Here is a 17,250-nt window from a genome sequence, read left to right on the forward strand (position 1 = left end):
TGGAAAGCAGCAAAGGGAATACCTAATACGTAAATAATCAGCTGCATTCCAGTGCATCCTGGGAGTTTATCCACTGTCTCTGATGCCTGGGATTAGTATACCTGCTGTCAGGAACAGAGGGAGTTTATTGGGCAAGAACAGGGACAAGTACTCATCGTGATCGGCCAATTTATGTTTATATTTCATTAGTGGATTACTATTCCTGATTATTAAGCATTAAGCAGCATTTTGATGTCACAGTTAAGTCAACCACTTTTGTTTGAAATTAAAACAAATTAAAAATCAGTAATCCGTCGAGCAGCTTGAATGTAGCTGTAAATATAATGTAGTAGAAAATACAGTTGATAAGTGAAGTGTGTAAAATCTGTAGTTGAGAGTTATTTAGTTGCTTTCCATCACTGGTCTATTAAATATATGTATTCATTGATTAATCATTTCATTTCAAGCTCTGTAAAACTATTGATGTAGTCAACTGGCTGCTGTATTGACGACTGTCATTTATCAGGGAACCCATGTAGGGTATAATATAAGGTTTTAGGTATTACACAGTGCCTTAAGATGTGGTGTGTATGATAATAGTGTCACCCCTTACTGTGCATATGCATGCATTTTATTTTGATAGTACGGCATGATGCCAGATTTTGTCTGAATATTCACCTCGATCAGGCGAGTTGGCCGAATCGCCTTTCTTATTTACAGTAATGGCCCAAAGGGGTGATGTGCTTCCTGCACATATCTTAGCTCAATATCAGTCAGATCCTCCACATGTAAATGCACTCTGATAAAACAGAATATAAGCAGGACACAACTTAGGTACTTCATCACACGCTGGAACAAAACCCACTGCTATGTTGCATCTCAGAAGATATGAATAAAAAGGACGACTCGCCTCCCTGCCGAGGAGGACTCACCTTTGTGCATGTGTTTGTAAAAGATAGCAGCATTGATTTCAGCCTCACATGGGATTTTCTGTGTCTTGGTAATTTGTTTGAAGGGAAGGAGGTAAAATGGGGTTATTGCCGGTAATGGAGGTGGAGACAGGGGAGATAAAAGCCTCCTTAATAGAGAGTACCTTATACAACAAACAAAAGCACACAGACATTTTTTTCTGAAACACCACAGGAAATGATGGATATGCTATGCAGGGAATGAATGAGCAAAGAAACCAACACTACATTTAATGTAGTATACCCACTCATACAGAAAATCAAACTTTGATTCTTAACAAGCCTGCTTTGCAAAGAAACTGTAGACGATAAAATGGATATGTCAAACTTCAGATTAGAAATAATATATATGTATGTGTATATACCTTATGTGATTGGACAGAGTGATACTGGAAATGTTGGTAAATGGCACATGGATATACTGACATCTGCTGAGTGAAATCACACATTGCATTTCAGTTTGCAGTTTCTGAGAGCGCTAAACAAGTCAGGAAGAGAAAAACATATATTATATTTGTGAAAATTATGTATTTAATAGTAGGATACTTCCTTAATTCTAAATGCAGCTTTTGAGAAATTACTGGATTGAATATTTTCCAAAATATAAGTGATGATGGTTGGTGTCTGGTTGAACGGGGGTTTTGTCTGAGATGGACACACCCACAGTGTTGAGAGGAACGCCTGTAATTGGCTGATTAAAAAAAATGACTAACACCATTGAGACAATATAGGTCGTTGTAGTGTTTAATGGTCTTGTAACCTGACATAAAGGAAATAAGCATACATATATGTGATATACAATGATTTCTGTCCAACCCTGGCCTCCTGGTACATTCAGATATTACATTCAGAAATCATCACTGGTCTCAAAGGGAATTAAAGTCATTAAAGTGATATGGCTTTCATTTAAGCGGCAAGAATGAATTCGTTAATCGTCTATGCACATGATTGTGGTGAGGAAATTAAATGATTAGGCAGGCATCGTCTACACCTGTCACACAGCAGCATGGAAGAAACCGAGGAAATCAATCTAAAAAAGTTAAAACATGATTGTGAAGAATAAGCTTGTTCAAAATATGTGATATACTGTATGTTCCAAGAAAAAAAAAAGATAAGTGGCATATGTTCATAGAATCTACACACAGTCACACATCCTTTGATCTATATATAATCTTCATTGCTTGACCATCTGAGAGATTTCTAGTGATTGTTATGAATTCTACTTTGGTAGAGTAATGTTGGTCCAGTTCGTTTCAGCTCCAAACAGGAAACAGTGGTTAGAACATGAAGGAGGTTGAATGATAGAAAAGTAACAGTTACATGTTTAGCAAAATGCTACGAAATGATTTTTCTGAAAACTTAATCATATCAGCCTACAATTTCGCATCTGTCTTGGTTGTTTTGGCTTTGAATTTGGGAATTTATCTGTAATCAAAAGACATTTTGGATCTTCTGGCATACAGATGTAGCCAATGCAGGGGTCTTACAGCAGCACTGCTGTGTTTTCATGTAGATGATAAAGAAAGTCCATAAAAAAAACACTTGATGTTTGTGTTTCTTTGCTGTGAAAACCAACTTCCTGCGTCGTGTTGCAGCAGAGCGGATGCATGATGTAGGATCTTGACCAAGTGTGAAGTGTTTGGAGGTGAAGACTGGATCTCTTCTATCCACATGTTTACTTCCTAGAGTCTATTATTATATACATGTCACTCGTGGCAGTGCTTACATTCCCAATCCCACAATGCACAGCGCCAGCAGCACCGTAGACACCAGGCTGAGAGCGGGCGTGGTCATTGGCGCTTTACCTGAGGAAGAAGAAACACCATCAGACAAATGGACAAAGAGGAGAAAACTTATCTTAATATGTATATTTTATATTTTAGCTTTACCCTTAATCCTAATCTTCCTGACTGGGCCGTCCCCTCCTTCATAGCGGCCGCGCACCATCAGCTCATAGTCTCCGAACTGAGGCATGGGGAAGTCCATGAAGTGCCAGCCAGTGACATAGACTTTCCCATAGATGTAGCCCGTCTTTCTGAACATGACCTTTAAAACAAAAAGCAGTTGCTGTTACCTCCATGTAAATGTGAGTATCAGATTTAATGAAAAAAAAAAAAAGAAGAAAAGCTTTCCACACCCACCTTGTAGTACAGTGGGAAAGAAATATTGCCAAACCAGTCGTACTGGATATGATCCCACCACACATACAACCACTGTCCTGTCCAGGTAACGTAGCGCCACATCCTGGGCGCCTCTGGTGGTGCTGTAAAGATTCGTATGTTAAAGCCACGTCTATATTAATCACTCTTATTGCAAGTGCAGATGGATTGTGAGTGATAAAGTCTTACGTGGTCTCTTTGTGAACATCTCACAGTGTTCACCGGGGGGTCCGAGGCCGGCTCCGTTGAAGGCACGGACCTCGATGAGGTAGTGAGCGTCTGGCAGCATGTTCTCCAGCCGGGTCTGGTTGACTGTGGCTGAAACAAATATGCGGTTTGCTCCCGGCTCCGGATCGTCGTACTTTCTCCAGTATTTCACCTGGTGAGTAAGAAACAAGACGTGAAATCAGATGATGTAGCAATCAATGGATGAAGAGAGAAATTTAAAAATCACATCCCCTGGCATATGGTTCACCTATTCAATACACGCAAAAAATTGATTAATTCCTTGATATTTTTCTATAAAAATCATCTTTTCTTCTGGGAAAACAAAATATGACATGTGGATACGTAAGCTACTACCAATCTAATTTCTATTCAACTGTGTCTTTTTTTGCCACCAGTCACTAATTTCTGTTTGTTAATGCAAAACTTTGATATTTTACTAGGTTTGTAATCAATACTATTTCATCTTTAAATGGCTACAAGTCTCTGCCATTAAATAAATTAGGCCTTCAGACATTTTATTTTAGATTTTAGAGACTGAAATAATCAGTGTGCAACTTCCACAGTAAAAGCTCTGTACCTGGTATCCCTCAATATACTGCTGCAGGCCTGTACCAGTGTCAACCACAGGCAGCCACCAGACCAGAGCTTCGGTGGAGGACACCGGCCTGGCGTAGACGTCTGTCGGAGACTCTATGGGTACTGAAGAATCAGACAAATGGATGAGAAAACAACTTTAGTGTCTTACTTTACTTTATATTTCAAAAGGGGATTTAAGAACCATAAACTGACAGCAAACTAACCATCTCTTGGGTAGTAGATGACCTTGGTGAGGCTGAATGGTCCGTCTCCTTTCACGTTAAACGACTTGATCTTCACCTGAAACTCTCTGACCTGGAAATCTTCATCAGTGGGAATGAAGAAAGAGTCCTTGTGGACGTAACGCCTCGTCTCGGGGTCGGAAATCGTCTCGTACATCCAGTCGTAGGCATCGTGAGGCTTGAACGCCACGATGTAGCCAAATTTTTTGCCGGAGAAATACCACGGCTCCACAGGCTGACGTGTCAGGAGTGGAAAGAGGGAAAAAAGGAAAGACTAAGATTAGATTTTGTTGCATGTGGGGATGCTTTCGGGATGCGATAATACGTGAATGCGAGTTCTCGCTTACTTTCCACGTGATGATGATCTCGCCATCTCGACTCCCATAACCATTCACATCAGTGGGAGAAACCACTGGAGCTGAAAAAAGGAAAAATGTCATTGAGGTTTTGTTTTCCCCTACACCTGTCCTGACTAAAACATGTCACTTTCTCCTTACAAGCATCCCAGGTTTTGATCTTCAGGGAGGGGATGCTGGCCTCTCCAGAGCCGTACTCGTTGGTGGCGATGATCCTGAACTGGTACTCCATCCAGGGGTACAGGTCTGTCACTTCGGCCCTCTCCATATTGCCGTCGAGAAAGGTCGGCACTGAAGGAGACACAAAGGGCAGGTTGAAGCAATCAGAACATATAAGGTCAGAATGCTTGGATTCGGTGCGAGTTGGCCCCCTAAAGGCAGAGAGCAGTACTCACTGGAGCTGGCGTCCTTCCAGTCGTCTTCATTCAGGGCCCAGAAGTGTCTGGTCTGAATGGTGTAGGAGAGAATGGGGCTGTTGTGGTCTGATCCTTTAGACCACAACAGCTTCACCCACGAGTCCCCGATCTCTTCCACCCGGATCACACCGGGAGGCCCGGGAACTCCTGGATCAGGGAGGAAAGGCACGTTGGAACGAAGGCACCGTGTTAAAAAAATAAAGCTGTGCCTCCATGACCGGACTGACCTACGACCCTGAGGTCGGCGTATGCAGTATCGCTGTCCACCACCGTCTGAGTCGTGCACGTGTAGCGGCCTTCGTGCCAAATCTGGACGTTCTTTATTCTCAAATCACCGCTGCCGTCGTCGTTCTGAGCATCAAGGGGATGAAAGAGTGAGGTCGGGAGGGCATCGGTGTCAGATGGGAATGGAGGCGAGAAGGGAAACCATCACCCTACCATGACACGTTCGTAGTGTTGCCACTCGGAGTCGAAGTCGATGACCCTGAAGTCTATGGCCCAGATGAACGTGATGTCCAGCATGGGGTCATACGAAGCGGCGCACCTCAGGATCACCTCGTCGCCCACCTCCACCTCGGTGTCTTCGGGTGGTTCTGTGATGCTGGTGGCCTCTAAGGGGAAGGAACAGAGATTGTTATACCGGCTGGCTCACTGTAAACTTAACTACGGACACACGCAATGTTGGCGGACCTGTGATGGTGAGAAAGCCGGAGCTGTTGGCCTTCCCTCTGTCGTTCTCGGCAAAGCAGGTGTACAGGCCTTCGTCGTTGCTGGTGGCGTTGAGGATCTCCAGACTCCCGTCAAACATGATGGCGATGCTGAAAGTGAAACACAATGGCGTTGAGCTGCTTGACAGTGGACGGGTGAGGCACAGCCGCACACTCATGGTGACTGACCGTGAATTGTTGTAGAGGAGCTCCTTGCCCTTCATCCAGGTGTAGCGCGGCCGAGGGGCAGCTCGGGGTTTGCATTCGATCACCACGCGGCCATCTTTAGCCCCGAGGAGCTGCTTCCTCACCGGGTTAAACTCAAACGTAGGAGCACAGGCTGTAGGATGATAAAAGTGTTTTTCAATGTTTAGTCGTTGTCTCAAATGTCATCATATTCTAGAAAGAAGGGATTTGTTTTATTGGACAAATCTCACCGATGACTCGCAACTCAGCGTTGGCGTACTTGATGCCCCAGTAGTTCTCAGCGATACACTGGTACATCCCAGAGTCGTCAAAAGTGAGGCTGGAAAACTTCAACTCACCCTTCCCATACTGGAAAACACACACACACAACCTAAACGTCAAAATGATTTCAAAGAAAGCACAAAAGCCAACTTTTCTTAAATGGCAGGTGACAAAATCTGTGACTTTTCTTCTTCTTTTTTTTTACCATGTATCCATCTTTGTACCAGCGGATGAAAGGGAAGGGCTTCCCTGACGCCACACAGCGCATGGTGTGCTCTGAGCCGATGTCGATCTGAGTGTTGTTGATGGTTTCTGCCCACTCCGGAGCGGCTGGACAAACAAACACAGGCTTAAAAATGAAACCCAATATCCAGATCATCTACATCTAATGTTGGAAGTACATTCCATTGGCATCCCTTACCCTCCACATAGAGCCAGGCCTTGTGCCAGTCCTTTCCTTTAGTGTTTATGGCTTCACACTCGTATCCCCCCACGTCTTCGTATTGCACGTTGTACAGGTGAAGCGCGGCTCCTGATTCGCTGATCTCGTGAGTCGCCGGGAGGTCTGTGGCGTCCACCTTCCTCCAAACAATATGAGGGATCGGGCTGCACAGACACACAGATACAATAAACCAGTGCCTGAATGTGAAAGCATACGTCTCGTGTCAATTCAGTGCAAAAATGAAAACGTACTTTCCCAGAGCAAAGCACTCTAATGTAATATTAGAGGCCAGCATGGCAGTAGTATCTGGGAACTTCACCCTGATGTCTGCTGGGTATTTTCTCTCCTCACCTGAGGCCAAGAAAGTAAATTACATCCAAAACGTTCAATATGGCAGATCTGACGTGTATATATTTTCTGTAATTGTTTTCTTTCTAAATTAGAACGTTTCGCTCACCATCCTCGGGGGCGAGAGGGATGAGAGGGATGAACTTGGAGAAGACACTCTTCCCGGTGATGGGGCTGGAAACGAAGCAGGAGTAGTTTCCTGCATCCTGAGCCTCGACTTTGGAGATGTACAGGTTCCCCGTCTTCTGGGAGACGAAGCGACGGCGATCCGTGTACAGGAAAACCGGGAACTCGTTGAAGATCCAGCGGTAGGTCACCTCCTCTGAAAAAGAAAAAAATACCGTTATATTTATCGCCGCAAAACTGTCTTTTCTCTTTGAGGCATAAAGGACCTGTACGTACGTGGCCACGCTTTTGGAGGTGCACACAAAAGAACAGCCCCTTGTCCTTCTTTGACATACACCGGGTCTCTGTCCTCCTGGGGAAACTCCTCCACGACTACATGACGTGCAGATGAGGAGAAAATAACGGATTGAAACTTCTGTGACACCAAGAAAAAAGAATATCATGCATGAGTTGTAATTCCCTGCTGCACCACTAGGGTTCACGTGCTCACATCCAAACTTGACGCGGGCCTCCTTGCTGATGACGGTGCCGTAAATGTTCTTGGCTACGCAGATGTACGTCCCGGCGTGTTTCTTCTGTCTGGGGTTGGTGATGACCAGGTTCCCCCCCACCAGGCTGTAGTGATCATCCGGCTGCTCCATCAGCTTGATTTCCCAGTTATCACGGCGCCACCTAGCAGTGATACATTACACAATATGGTTTATTCGTGGTATAAACACCGTAAATCCCAGATGTAAATCTTCTGTAGTGTGACCTGTATGAAGCAGGTGGGTTCGCTCGCGCTCTGCAGTTCATAGAGATTCTCCCATCGGGGGAGTCTTCGGTGTAGACCACATCCACCGGCTCCTCCTCAAAGATGGGGCCGTATCCAGTAGCATCATCTGAGAGATTTTCATTGAAATTCATCCATGACATTTTCTGACACATGCATGTTTTTTTTTCTAATACTCAATTGGAACACAATTACAGGAAACTCACCTCCAAAGATTCGAGGCTCACCAAATAGGACCGCCACTGCAAAGTGAAAACACAGTCGTGTCCGCTAATCGTGCAGGGCTTAGACAGAATTTAAAGGGTTTAATGTGTGTGTACATTTCCAGGCATCCCAGTGCCTCTTACCTGTGAGGGAGACTGAGGAGGAGAGCGCCAGCAGCAGTAAAGCAGTGGAAGCCATGGCGGTCAACAAATCGATTTATTGCAGCTATACGTGAGTAAGGCGGATGGGCAAACAATACGTCGATGGACTGGAGAGGGCTGAAGAAGAGACGAAAAGAAATGAGGCTGTCAAGGTATATCCAGACTGATGACTGTGCATGATTTTCCCACACTGGAAGCAGAGTGCAGAACATGCTGGAAACCTCCTTGTTCATATAAATGAATCAGGAAGTGGATGACTCGGCAGAACACTGAAAATAGTCATCACATCCTCCAAGGACATGCACCTGCAGAGACATGCAGGCCTGTACTGTGTGTGTGTGTATGTGTGTGTGCACTGACACACACTAACACTAGGGAACAAAACAAGGTAGCACTGCAGCAGCGAGACAGCTCCTGCTGCGCCGTCACACATGCTTACGCATCACTTCTGCAGGACGACCTAGCGGTAGCTGTGTGTTTCGACTCTTGCAGGATGTACTGGGAAAGACAGAGACACGAAGAGGGATAAAAGTCTGGGGGAGGAACAAACAGAACGGGATGGAGAAGGCCTGATTTTGCAGAATCACAATAGTCTCAGTGGAGAACTTGACATTCTTAAGGCATGAGACAACACTGCAGCACTGAATGCCTCTCTTGTGCAATACATTCTAACATTTGAGGGGGGGAATCACTCAGGCCAAGGGGATGTGTTCAAGGACACAACAGGAAATGAGGAAAATTGCAATCATCTGTCTGCCAGCAGTGTAGACCAACTTTGCTGAGTCATTCTTGTTGTGAGAAGAAACAGACAAAATGAAGGGAGGAAAAGGAGCCAGCATGAGTGTGTGTGTGTGTGTGTGTGTGTGTGTGTGTGTGTGTGTGTGTGTGTGTGTGTGTGTGTGTGTGTGTGTGAGGGAGAGAGAAGAGGTAGGCAACCATCCACATGCAGAGACTGCAGCACTCTTGATGACTCAACATTAATAGCACAACAGTACAGCAGCAGTTGGCAGCACCTACACTGCATCTGCTTCCCATGTTCCTTAAGAGTCATGGTGCTGCTTCACAGGCCACAAACAAATCACCTGACTTTGATGCACAAGCTTCCGAAAGACATCAATCTGTTCTACGGCCTATTCTGATCAATTCATCAGAGTGAGTTGTCATGGCGTCCCCCCCCCCCCCCAGCGATAATCCCGTCACAGATCCTCTTTGACAGACCAAAGCGAAATTTAGGTCAGCTCACGTATTAAAGCCCAGTGTCTTAGTGACTGCCCGAATAACCAGGATTGCTGTGTGTATATCTGTCTGTCTGAATCAAAAAAAGATTGTTTTCATCTTGTGGTTTTCTGGGTTGGTTAGTGGGTTAAAGTGCTGGTTCTGGATGTCTGCTGTCTGTCACAACAACATGAAGATGTCAATAAAGGCAGGGAATCAAATCAGGCTTGATGTTGAAGATGTGAGGGAAGAGTGTTGTTGGACTATAATAGGTTTTGCATTTTTCAGTTGCAGTCCAGGGGTAAATAAAAGTAATATATACTATATATACGATATGTGGATACACTGGATATCAGAATTTGCAATGTCACACTAACCAAAAAGATGTATTGAGATGCAGCAGTACAGTAGAGAAAACAATCTTTAAACAGTGTTTGATTTAGAAGGGAGTTGCCCTCTCGCCCTTGAAGGACATGTTGCCCTTTACCACACGGATGCCATGCTGCATCCCGCACCCTCCTGCGCCTCTGACGCATGCAGCATCCGACACTTTTCACCTCCCTGAAACACACTTTCTTATCTTGTGCAGAGTGAGAAACTATAACATTTTTAAAAAAACTGCTCACTTTTGCCGCAGTCATTCCCCCCAAAATAACTGCGCAGCCCGCTTACATCACTTCGCCCTAATGACGACTGAGCGGCACCGGTAATCCGCTGCTCTGCATTGCGGTATGGCATCTCCTTGTGCCGGTCCATTTCAGCGCCGAACACATCCTCCACATCAGCCGCACTCAGCCCAGACACACGAGCCGTCACGCATCATGCACGCACACTCAGCATGTGGCGTCGTTCTTACCTTTTGAGGCGGATATTTTCAGTACCCTGTCCGCGTGGCACACCTGGACCCGAAACGCATCGCCCCGCAGCCCACCCGCCGGAGCGTCCCGTTCCTCATCGCAACTTTTCTATTGGAGGAGAGCGGCTGAGTGACAGCTCTGAGGTTTGGCGACGAGGACGCGCCTGCGATTGGTCAACGAGGAGTATGGGCGGGATCATGCTGCTGCGCATCGCAGACAGGGGGGATAAAGCCTTTATGGACAAGGATTTTAAGTTGTCGTTTTTAGTGGAATATTATTGGTTATTTTAATATCAATTAGATAGATTAGATTTGATTGAAAAATAATGTTTTAGAAGGCAGCAAATGCAATAATTGATCATATACCCATATGCACTACATATGTCTTAATAGTAATATTAACATGCATTTGATGTAGACAAATATGGAGCAGAAAAGGTGCCTAGACAGTCTAGAGTCCATATCCCTCCATCGCCATGTGCTGTGCATCATAAATTACCCTCAGTTCAATCTATTATTAATAACAGACTCCAGACATCAATTGCATGAGTGATTTTTTTCTTTATTCCTCTACAATGTGACCAGTTTTGATTAAAAAAAAGGGTTGAAGTTGAAGAATAATCCACCATTTAATTTTCTTTAGCATCTATTATAGATTTATTTTTATTTATTTTTTTATTTCCTACCCTTTGAATGTATTCTGATTTTGACAAAATACATCTTGAATCTTGAAGTTGTGATTTTAATCTGTTTTTTAGCAATGTTGTTTTTTTTATTTGTTTGTCCTTTGAGAACGACTCCATATGGAAAACTACAATAAAGCTGCAGCACATACAACAGATGTATGTTAATCCTCCACGGATTAATTTGCAGTGGTTTATCTTTGTGGGGTTATTATGACAGATAACCAAATGTCACTTTCATGCACTAGGTGGAGCTATACACACACACACATTTGCTCTGCATGCATAACCACATAAAAGAAACAATTGATTTGAAATCCTGAAACCAACATTTATTTCATTTTTTTTATCTTCATTTGAAATACAAAATATTTTTGCAATATTATATTGTAGATTAAACCATTTCAACAGCCGTTCATGCTTCTCATGTAGCTTCAACATTAACCAGAATGTCAAATTATATCATATACTGTATATCCTACTGTTCACCAGTCACTAGAACATTGTTTCCAGGGTATTCACACTCTAAAATGCCAGTCTGCGTATCCGTCCATCCTTCTGTATGCTCCAAATTACACTTTTTTTTGTTGTTTTTTTAAGTGCACACTCTTAAAAAGGACGTGTCGGTTCCATCTGATGTCGAGTTTGGGGCAACAGTTTGTGATGACACGTCTTGTTTAAGCGTGTACCTGTTTATAAAAAATACAGAAAAGGTGCATGAACTGTCAGAGACAGAAACAATACAGGTGTCACAAGAGCTCAGTCACAAGTTAAATAATCTCCTTTGATACCTGATAGGCTAAACATTTCATTTCACCTGACGAGTAAAAAAAAAGAAAGAAAAAGAAAAGAAATTTCACAGCAAATGAAAGAGTGAAAACTGTAAATAGTCTCACGCAACGCCCTCCTATCCATAATGCAGTGGGGCCGATTGAGGTCAAGCTCTCACCTCTGACCTCGACGCATCTGCTCTCAAGTCAAGCCGTTATTTACAAAATACAACAGAAATATCTACACGTTGAAAGCCGACACATCACAACGTAAAAAACTTGATGCAAGTTATGATAAACCTAAGATGTGAAAATGTTCTCTGGAAAGAAAAGAAAAAAAAAAAAAAGGCTTGTGTCTCCTGTTGAGTAGACACACGCGTCAGAATTATAGACCGTTGATTTTATACATCACACACGCTGTGAAACAGTAGCATGCATGTGCTGCACACACACACACACACACACACACACACACACACACACGCACACACACACTCGTGCACCCACACATTCACACACGAGCTTCATTCATGTACAGAAATAGAAAAACTCACTGAGTGCTGCGGCTCAGACGTGACGACGTACACAGATATCAGGTTAAATGCATAAACCAAAGTCAGTGTGTTTACCATTTGCAGTGAAAACGAGCAATATTTTCATTCACATAAACAGATACATTTGTTTCCCCCACATTCGGTATCATTACGCAATTTTTTCCCCCCCCTCCCACCCCTTCATTTCTAAGTGCTACCAGTGAGTCCCGTTCTATAACAGCAGCCCGGACCAGATGGTGAGCCTGGTTCCCGTTGGCAGTTACCTGGTGAGTAGGTTGGCAGTAGTTTAGAGCTGCTGGAGCAGCGGCTCCGCCTCCCGACGAATGTGTGAGGAGGAGGACGTTTAAAATGAACACATGACGACGTCTCGTGAGGTGTCCATTTTTAATATTCCACACATTTGCTTTAATGTGCTGATGGTAAGTGATGATTGTCAACAAGACTAACAATCTCTAGCTGAAAATTAATCCTCACAACTAACGCCAGTGTACAGTGATTGCCCTGGTAGGAACCCTGGACCCCAACGTGAGACCGACAGGTCGTCTTCAGCTAATAAGCCCACATGGATGTTTCACAAACTGAGACCAACTCGCTCAAAACAAAAGCTTTAACATGCCTGTCAAATGCATTCTGAAGCAGAGCTTATTTTCCCCCAAGTCTTTTGAGTTATATGGTGTAGCCTTTATGCAAAGTATTCATGGACCCTTGAGAACCGCACTGATCCCAGGTCTGTGGGATGTAGCTCTATGGATCTAAATCACTGTTCTCTACGAAGGCACTAGAAACCGTGCTTCATCATCGAAGTCTGCAAATCCAGAAACCACTTTACCCTGTTCAGGTGCATTTATTGTACACGACTGCATCCTGTCTCTTTTTTTTTTCCTGCCATTATATAAGTGGACATGCCTAAAAAGAAAGGCCTGCACAGTGGGCCACGATCCGGGGGGTCGGAAGAACTTGACAATGACACTGGATCAATCACAGCTCCGCTTGTGTTCAGTTGGTGCTCAGCAACAAGAAGCATAGGTTCAGTGTGGATTGGGAGGATAAAAAAAAAAACACAAGCAAAGAACAAGCTTGAGAAAACATGAGGCTAAAATAAATCAAATGGAATACATGTGGGAGTTCTGGCTGGCTGGTGAGTGTTTCTAGCCAGGCTTTTCGATGACTACAAATGGACAACCCCGACCTGGAAATATAGCTTTTCTTCTTTTTCTATTATGTATGTACAACACTTCATCCGTCGCCAAAAGACTTTGCTAGCCTCTACTTTGAGTCACACTTTTCACAGCAGTATCCACAGAGACCCTCCCAAATTGTTTTCCTCTATATATAATATATATATCGTACGCCATTTAACACTTTGACTGAAAAAACAAAACGGTAAAAAAAAAAAAAGGGAATACCCAGTCGCTAGTAGGCGTGCACCATATACAGTCTCAACACACGGCTTGCCTCTGCAACGCCAAGGTGGTCAAATGCTAAATAGAATCATGATTTTACTCCATGCACGTGTTTTTTACGAAGGTGATTCGATGCATATTTGCTTGCCTGCGGGTCACGTCCTGCACTTTGATAAAATATATATTTGGATATCGTGTTTAGGATGTTTGCAAAGGAGATCGAATGGCACTAACACACACACACACGCACACACACACTTCTGTTCAGAGTGGTGAAACTCTCTGGTACATTCCTTCTGCTTTTCTATATTGCTTCCTTCCTCCTTCCCTTTACTCGGAGTCCTCGCCTCCCTCGTTTTCACACCTTCTTTCAATGCTTATGGGGGGGGAGGGGGGTGTCTTTGAGCGTGTGTCGATCAGAGGTCACAGTGTGACAGGGGGGTTGGCGGGGGGGTGGAGATGAGGGCGTCAGCAGTCTTGGTGACAGGTAGCCTTGGCGAGGGGGCCACCGGAGTGACAGCCGCCATGGTACAAGTAGGTGTCCACAACGGCTGTCACCTTAGCAACTGTCACCACAGAGATGGGTCACACTTGCCAGGGTGACGAGGAGCGGCCGCAGCGACCGTCGCAGTCAGGCCGCCCCTTTGTTAGACGAACGAGTTCATGGCGTTGACGGGCGACGGCGCCTCCGAACTCTCGTTGCCTTCGTGCGTGTCCTTCTCCTTCTTGCCGCTGTACTGGCCGATGAAGGAGCCGTCCTCGTTGAACTGTCCGTCGCCGCCCTCGCCGTAGTCCACCAGGCTGTCGTCGCTCTCGTCGCGGCGCACCGTCCCGTTGGACGGCGTCCGGCTGCCCTTCAGCGGCTTGTGGTCCTCCGTGTCACTGCAAAAGGTCAGATAGGTTGGAGGAAAGGTCATTCAGGAAATAATTCAAGCAACTTTCTTCCTGCAGTGGTCAATAACCCCGTCGTCAGAGAGGATTATCCAAGCATTAGCAGTTTACATGAGTAGTCTGGCTTTTCCACTGCACAAATACCACACAGGACATATCACTGGTGTACAGTTTGGTCAAATGTTCTGGTAGCACAGTGTTATTGACAAACATACACAGCAGTTCATATACACAGTGACAACAGCCATAAGGGTGCTTGTACAGTGGTGCAGCTCAGCTACATCTATTTTAGAATGTTATCTATAATGTTAGTGCCGTTGTAAGTCTAGATGCTGTTAATTTAGGGTTGATGACCACTGCTAAAGATTTGGCAAATGCGTGCTGTTCAGTCACTTGCAATACTAAACCTTTATATATCGACAATTTTTCAAATAAAATCAACCAATATGCTTTTGGTTTACATGCAATCATCAAAAATGCAAATTTTTCAGTTTTTTCCCCCACAATTAAAGCCTGTTCATTTGCTCAATATCATCCTATTTCAGTCATAACTAGGCAAGCTCAATGCATTTGTATTAAAAAAATAAATAAATGATGGAAGCTAGGGAACTAGAAGCAGTCATTTGTCACGTTAAATGTCAGTGTTAATGTCGTAACTGTGGTTACGGTGTTTGACTATGTCAGTGAGGATGATAAACCAGATCAGCTGATGTGCTCTCCCTTGCTTTTTTTTTTTTTTTTTTTAGTTCGACTCAAGTCCGAGACATAGCTTGAGGTGTTTTATAGAATTGCATGCTGGTTTTACCGCCATCACGTCTTACCTCTCCATAGACCTAAACTCGCCAAAAAACAACAAAACAAAGAATGGAAGGACACATGAAAAAGCAATTCACGGGCCACACGGAGCATCTATTCTTTTATGCACAAACGAGACAGAAGCATGTGTATGGAAACATTTAAAGCACAGTGACGGCTTTGCTACAAGTTAAAAATACATTTCACATAGCAACTACTTGGTTTCAACTCTCCTGAGGAGCCTTTAGAAAAATGTGATGTGATGACATTTTTATTCATCTTGTTTTTAGGATTTAGGACAGAATGAATGAAAAAAATAAAATAAATCCCATACACTGCTGTATGTTGAGGTGCTATCTTAGCCGTATGTTAGTCTTTTCTTTTCCTTCTCTCACCTGTACTCCCCAAATGTCCCATCATCCTCCTTCATGGGCTGGATCTCCGGGTCTTGGTGTGCATCTTCTTTCTCTTTCACTGATAAATGATACATTTATTTTTCTCCATCCGTCCATGTGAATAAACTTGAAATTACCTGTTTTATTCATAGTGTGTGTGTAATACCTGGATATTTGCCACCCTTGTTCCTCTTGATGAAGCACACTATGAGGAGGACCAAGATGAGGAGAGCGATGGCACACATCAGTCCAATAAACCAGCCCTGGGTGGCAATGTCCACCTGCCGGCTAGGTACAGCTACACACACACACACACACACACGCACGCACACACACACGCACGCACACACACACGCACACAGACACACACAGGAAGGCAAGAAGTAAAGATCAACTGTCAGTCCAAAAATCTCAATCCAGGCTGCTAAAATGGTGGTTTTCTTTGTGATGAGCAACACAGATTAAAACGGCTGTAAACACAGAAATAAAATGTTTAAATGGGTTAATATGCAATGATGGTTTAGGCGATGTAAACACAATAAAAAGGAAAAACAAAAAGCCACAGGAGTAAAATAATGGCCCTCTTAATGATGATTTTAAGTGACATGCATCAAACACTTGATGTCAACTCCTGACATGCTTGTGCGCTAACTAGCAAACTAACTACCGTACATTCATGTCTGAATGTAGCAGCGCATGTCTGAATGAGACAGTGCCGTGACAGAATGGGGGATGGGAAAATGAAAGACAATTAAAAACCCAAAGACAAGTCTACCCTGAGGCATGCCGCCTCACCTGGCACCGTGACCACCACCTCGTCTGTGCTGTGGACCGCCGGGTCGGCCGGGTCTCTAGCTACCACACGCACCTTATAGGACGTCCCCGGCTTTAAACCTTTTATCATATGCCAGTGTGAACCGTTTACCAACTCCTTTTTCCAGTCCTCTTTACCTGGAATTGGTGGAGCGGATGGAGAGGGATTAGATTCAGGGAGCCTTTCGGGGGGGAATAATTAATTGAATGATGGTATTTGAACATCAATTTCAAAGCCTTACTGTTTTCTACAATATATTCCACATATACATTCTTATGGTGTCCAAAGTAATCCCAACTGATCACCGCACCGTCCTCCAACATGGTTGTGTTAACTTTGCCAAACACAGGGCCGACAGGCGGCACTGAGCACACAAGGGGGGAGGGGGGAACAAGGGCAAAACAAGGGATTTTATTCCAAAATGTACCAATTTTGTACCCTACTATGACATAAAACATGTCAAATGCTGCTATGGCGCCTTCGTACACGAGCCAGTGAAAATAATATCACACAATATGCCAGTGTTTAGATAAAGCTGGTGCTGACAAACCTACTAAAGCACAAAAATACATCAGCTGAGTTCTTCCACTCAACGAATTCAGGTCAAGCATGAAAAAGGAACTCCATGTCTGGTTAACCAGTTTGAGGATTAGATGTATAAAAAACCTGTACAACTGACCAGAACCTCAATTTACAAAAACTGTCCCACCTTGCATGTCAGT

General features: G+C 44.1%; 2 protein-coding genes across 3 annotated transcripts in view; both read right to left on the reverse strand.

Annotated features, from left to right (window-relative positions):
• Positions 1-1,675: 1,675 nt before the first annotated feature.
• cntn1b (contactin 1b) lies at positions 1,676-8,269 on the reverse strand. The gene is made up of 23 exons (XM_084038649.1): positions 8,135-8,269; positions 7,994-8,029; positions 7,770-7,896; positions 7,506-7,687; positions 7,292-7,387; positions 6,999-7,211; positions 6,793-6,892; positions 6,521-6,705; positions 6,305-6,429; positions 6,069-6,186; positions 5,821-5,971; positions 5,615-5,742; positions 5,363-5,535; positions 5,152-5,275; positions 4,904-5,071; positions 4,650-4,799; positions 4,500-4,570; positions 4,135-4,387; positions 3,912-4,033; positions 3,296-3,485; positions 3,089-3,210; positions 2,837-2,993; positions 1,676-2,752 (listed from the first exon to the last, which is right to left on the reverse strand). Exons 1-23 carry the CDS (start codon positions 8,187-8,189, stop codon positions 2,670-2,672), a joined length of 3,129 nt encoding a protein of 1,042 aa, XP_083894775.1. The 5' UTR covers positions 8,190-8,269; the 3' UTR covers positions 1,676-2,669.
• Positions 8,270-11,223: 2,954 nt separating this feature from the next.
• nrcama (neuronal cell adhesion molecule a) overlaps positions 11,224-17,250 on the reverse strand; it is a 45,146-nt gene continuing 39,119 nt past the window's right edge. Inside the window, exons 29-33 of one of the 2 annotated variants that reach the window (XM_084038971.1) lie at positions 16,770-16,892; positions 16,510-16,665; positions 15,881-16,012; positions 15,715-15,793; positions 11,224-14,515 (exon numbers count right to left, since the gene is read on the reverse strand). In XM_084038971.1, coding sequence (XP_083895097.1) covers positions 14,281-14,515; positions 15,715-15,793; positions 15,881-16,012; positions 16,510-16,665; positions 16,770-16,892 — 725 coding nt within the window. In that variant the 3' untranslated portion in view covers positions 11,224-14,280. The remainder of the gene's footprint in view (positions 14,516-15,714; positions 15,794-15,880; positions 16,013-16,509; positions 16,666-16,769; positions 16,893-17,250) is intronic. The other variant, XM_084038972.1, reaches the window with a different exon arrangement.

This window comes from Eutrigla gurnardus (genome assembly GCF_963514095.1).
Source record: "Eutrigla gurnardus genome assembly, chromosome: 21".
NCBI classification, from domain to species: Eukaryota; Metazoa; Chordata; class Actinopteri; order Perciformes; family Triglidae; genus Eutrigla; species Eutrigla gurnardus.

Excerpts from the sequence above, each read along its gene's own strand:
- cntn1b (XM_084038649.1), bottom strand. The coding sequence starts at position 8,189 with ATGGCTTCCACTGCTTTACTGCTGCTGGCGCTCTCCTCCTCAGTCTCC. Across the intron at positions 8,030-8,134 it reads CTCCTCAGTCTCCCTCACAG|TGGCGGTCCTATTTGGTGAG; the intron begins GTAAGAGGCACT and ends TTCACTTTGCAG. Across the intron at positions 4,800-4,903 it reads CTGGAAGGACGCCAGCTCCA|TGCCGACCTTTCTCGACGGC; the intron begins GTGAGTACTGCT and ends TGTCTCCTTCAG.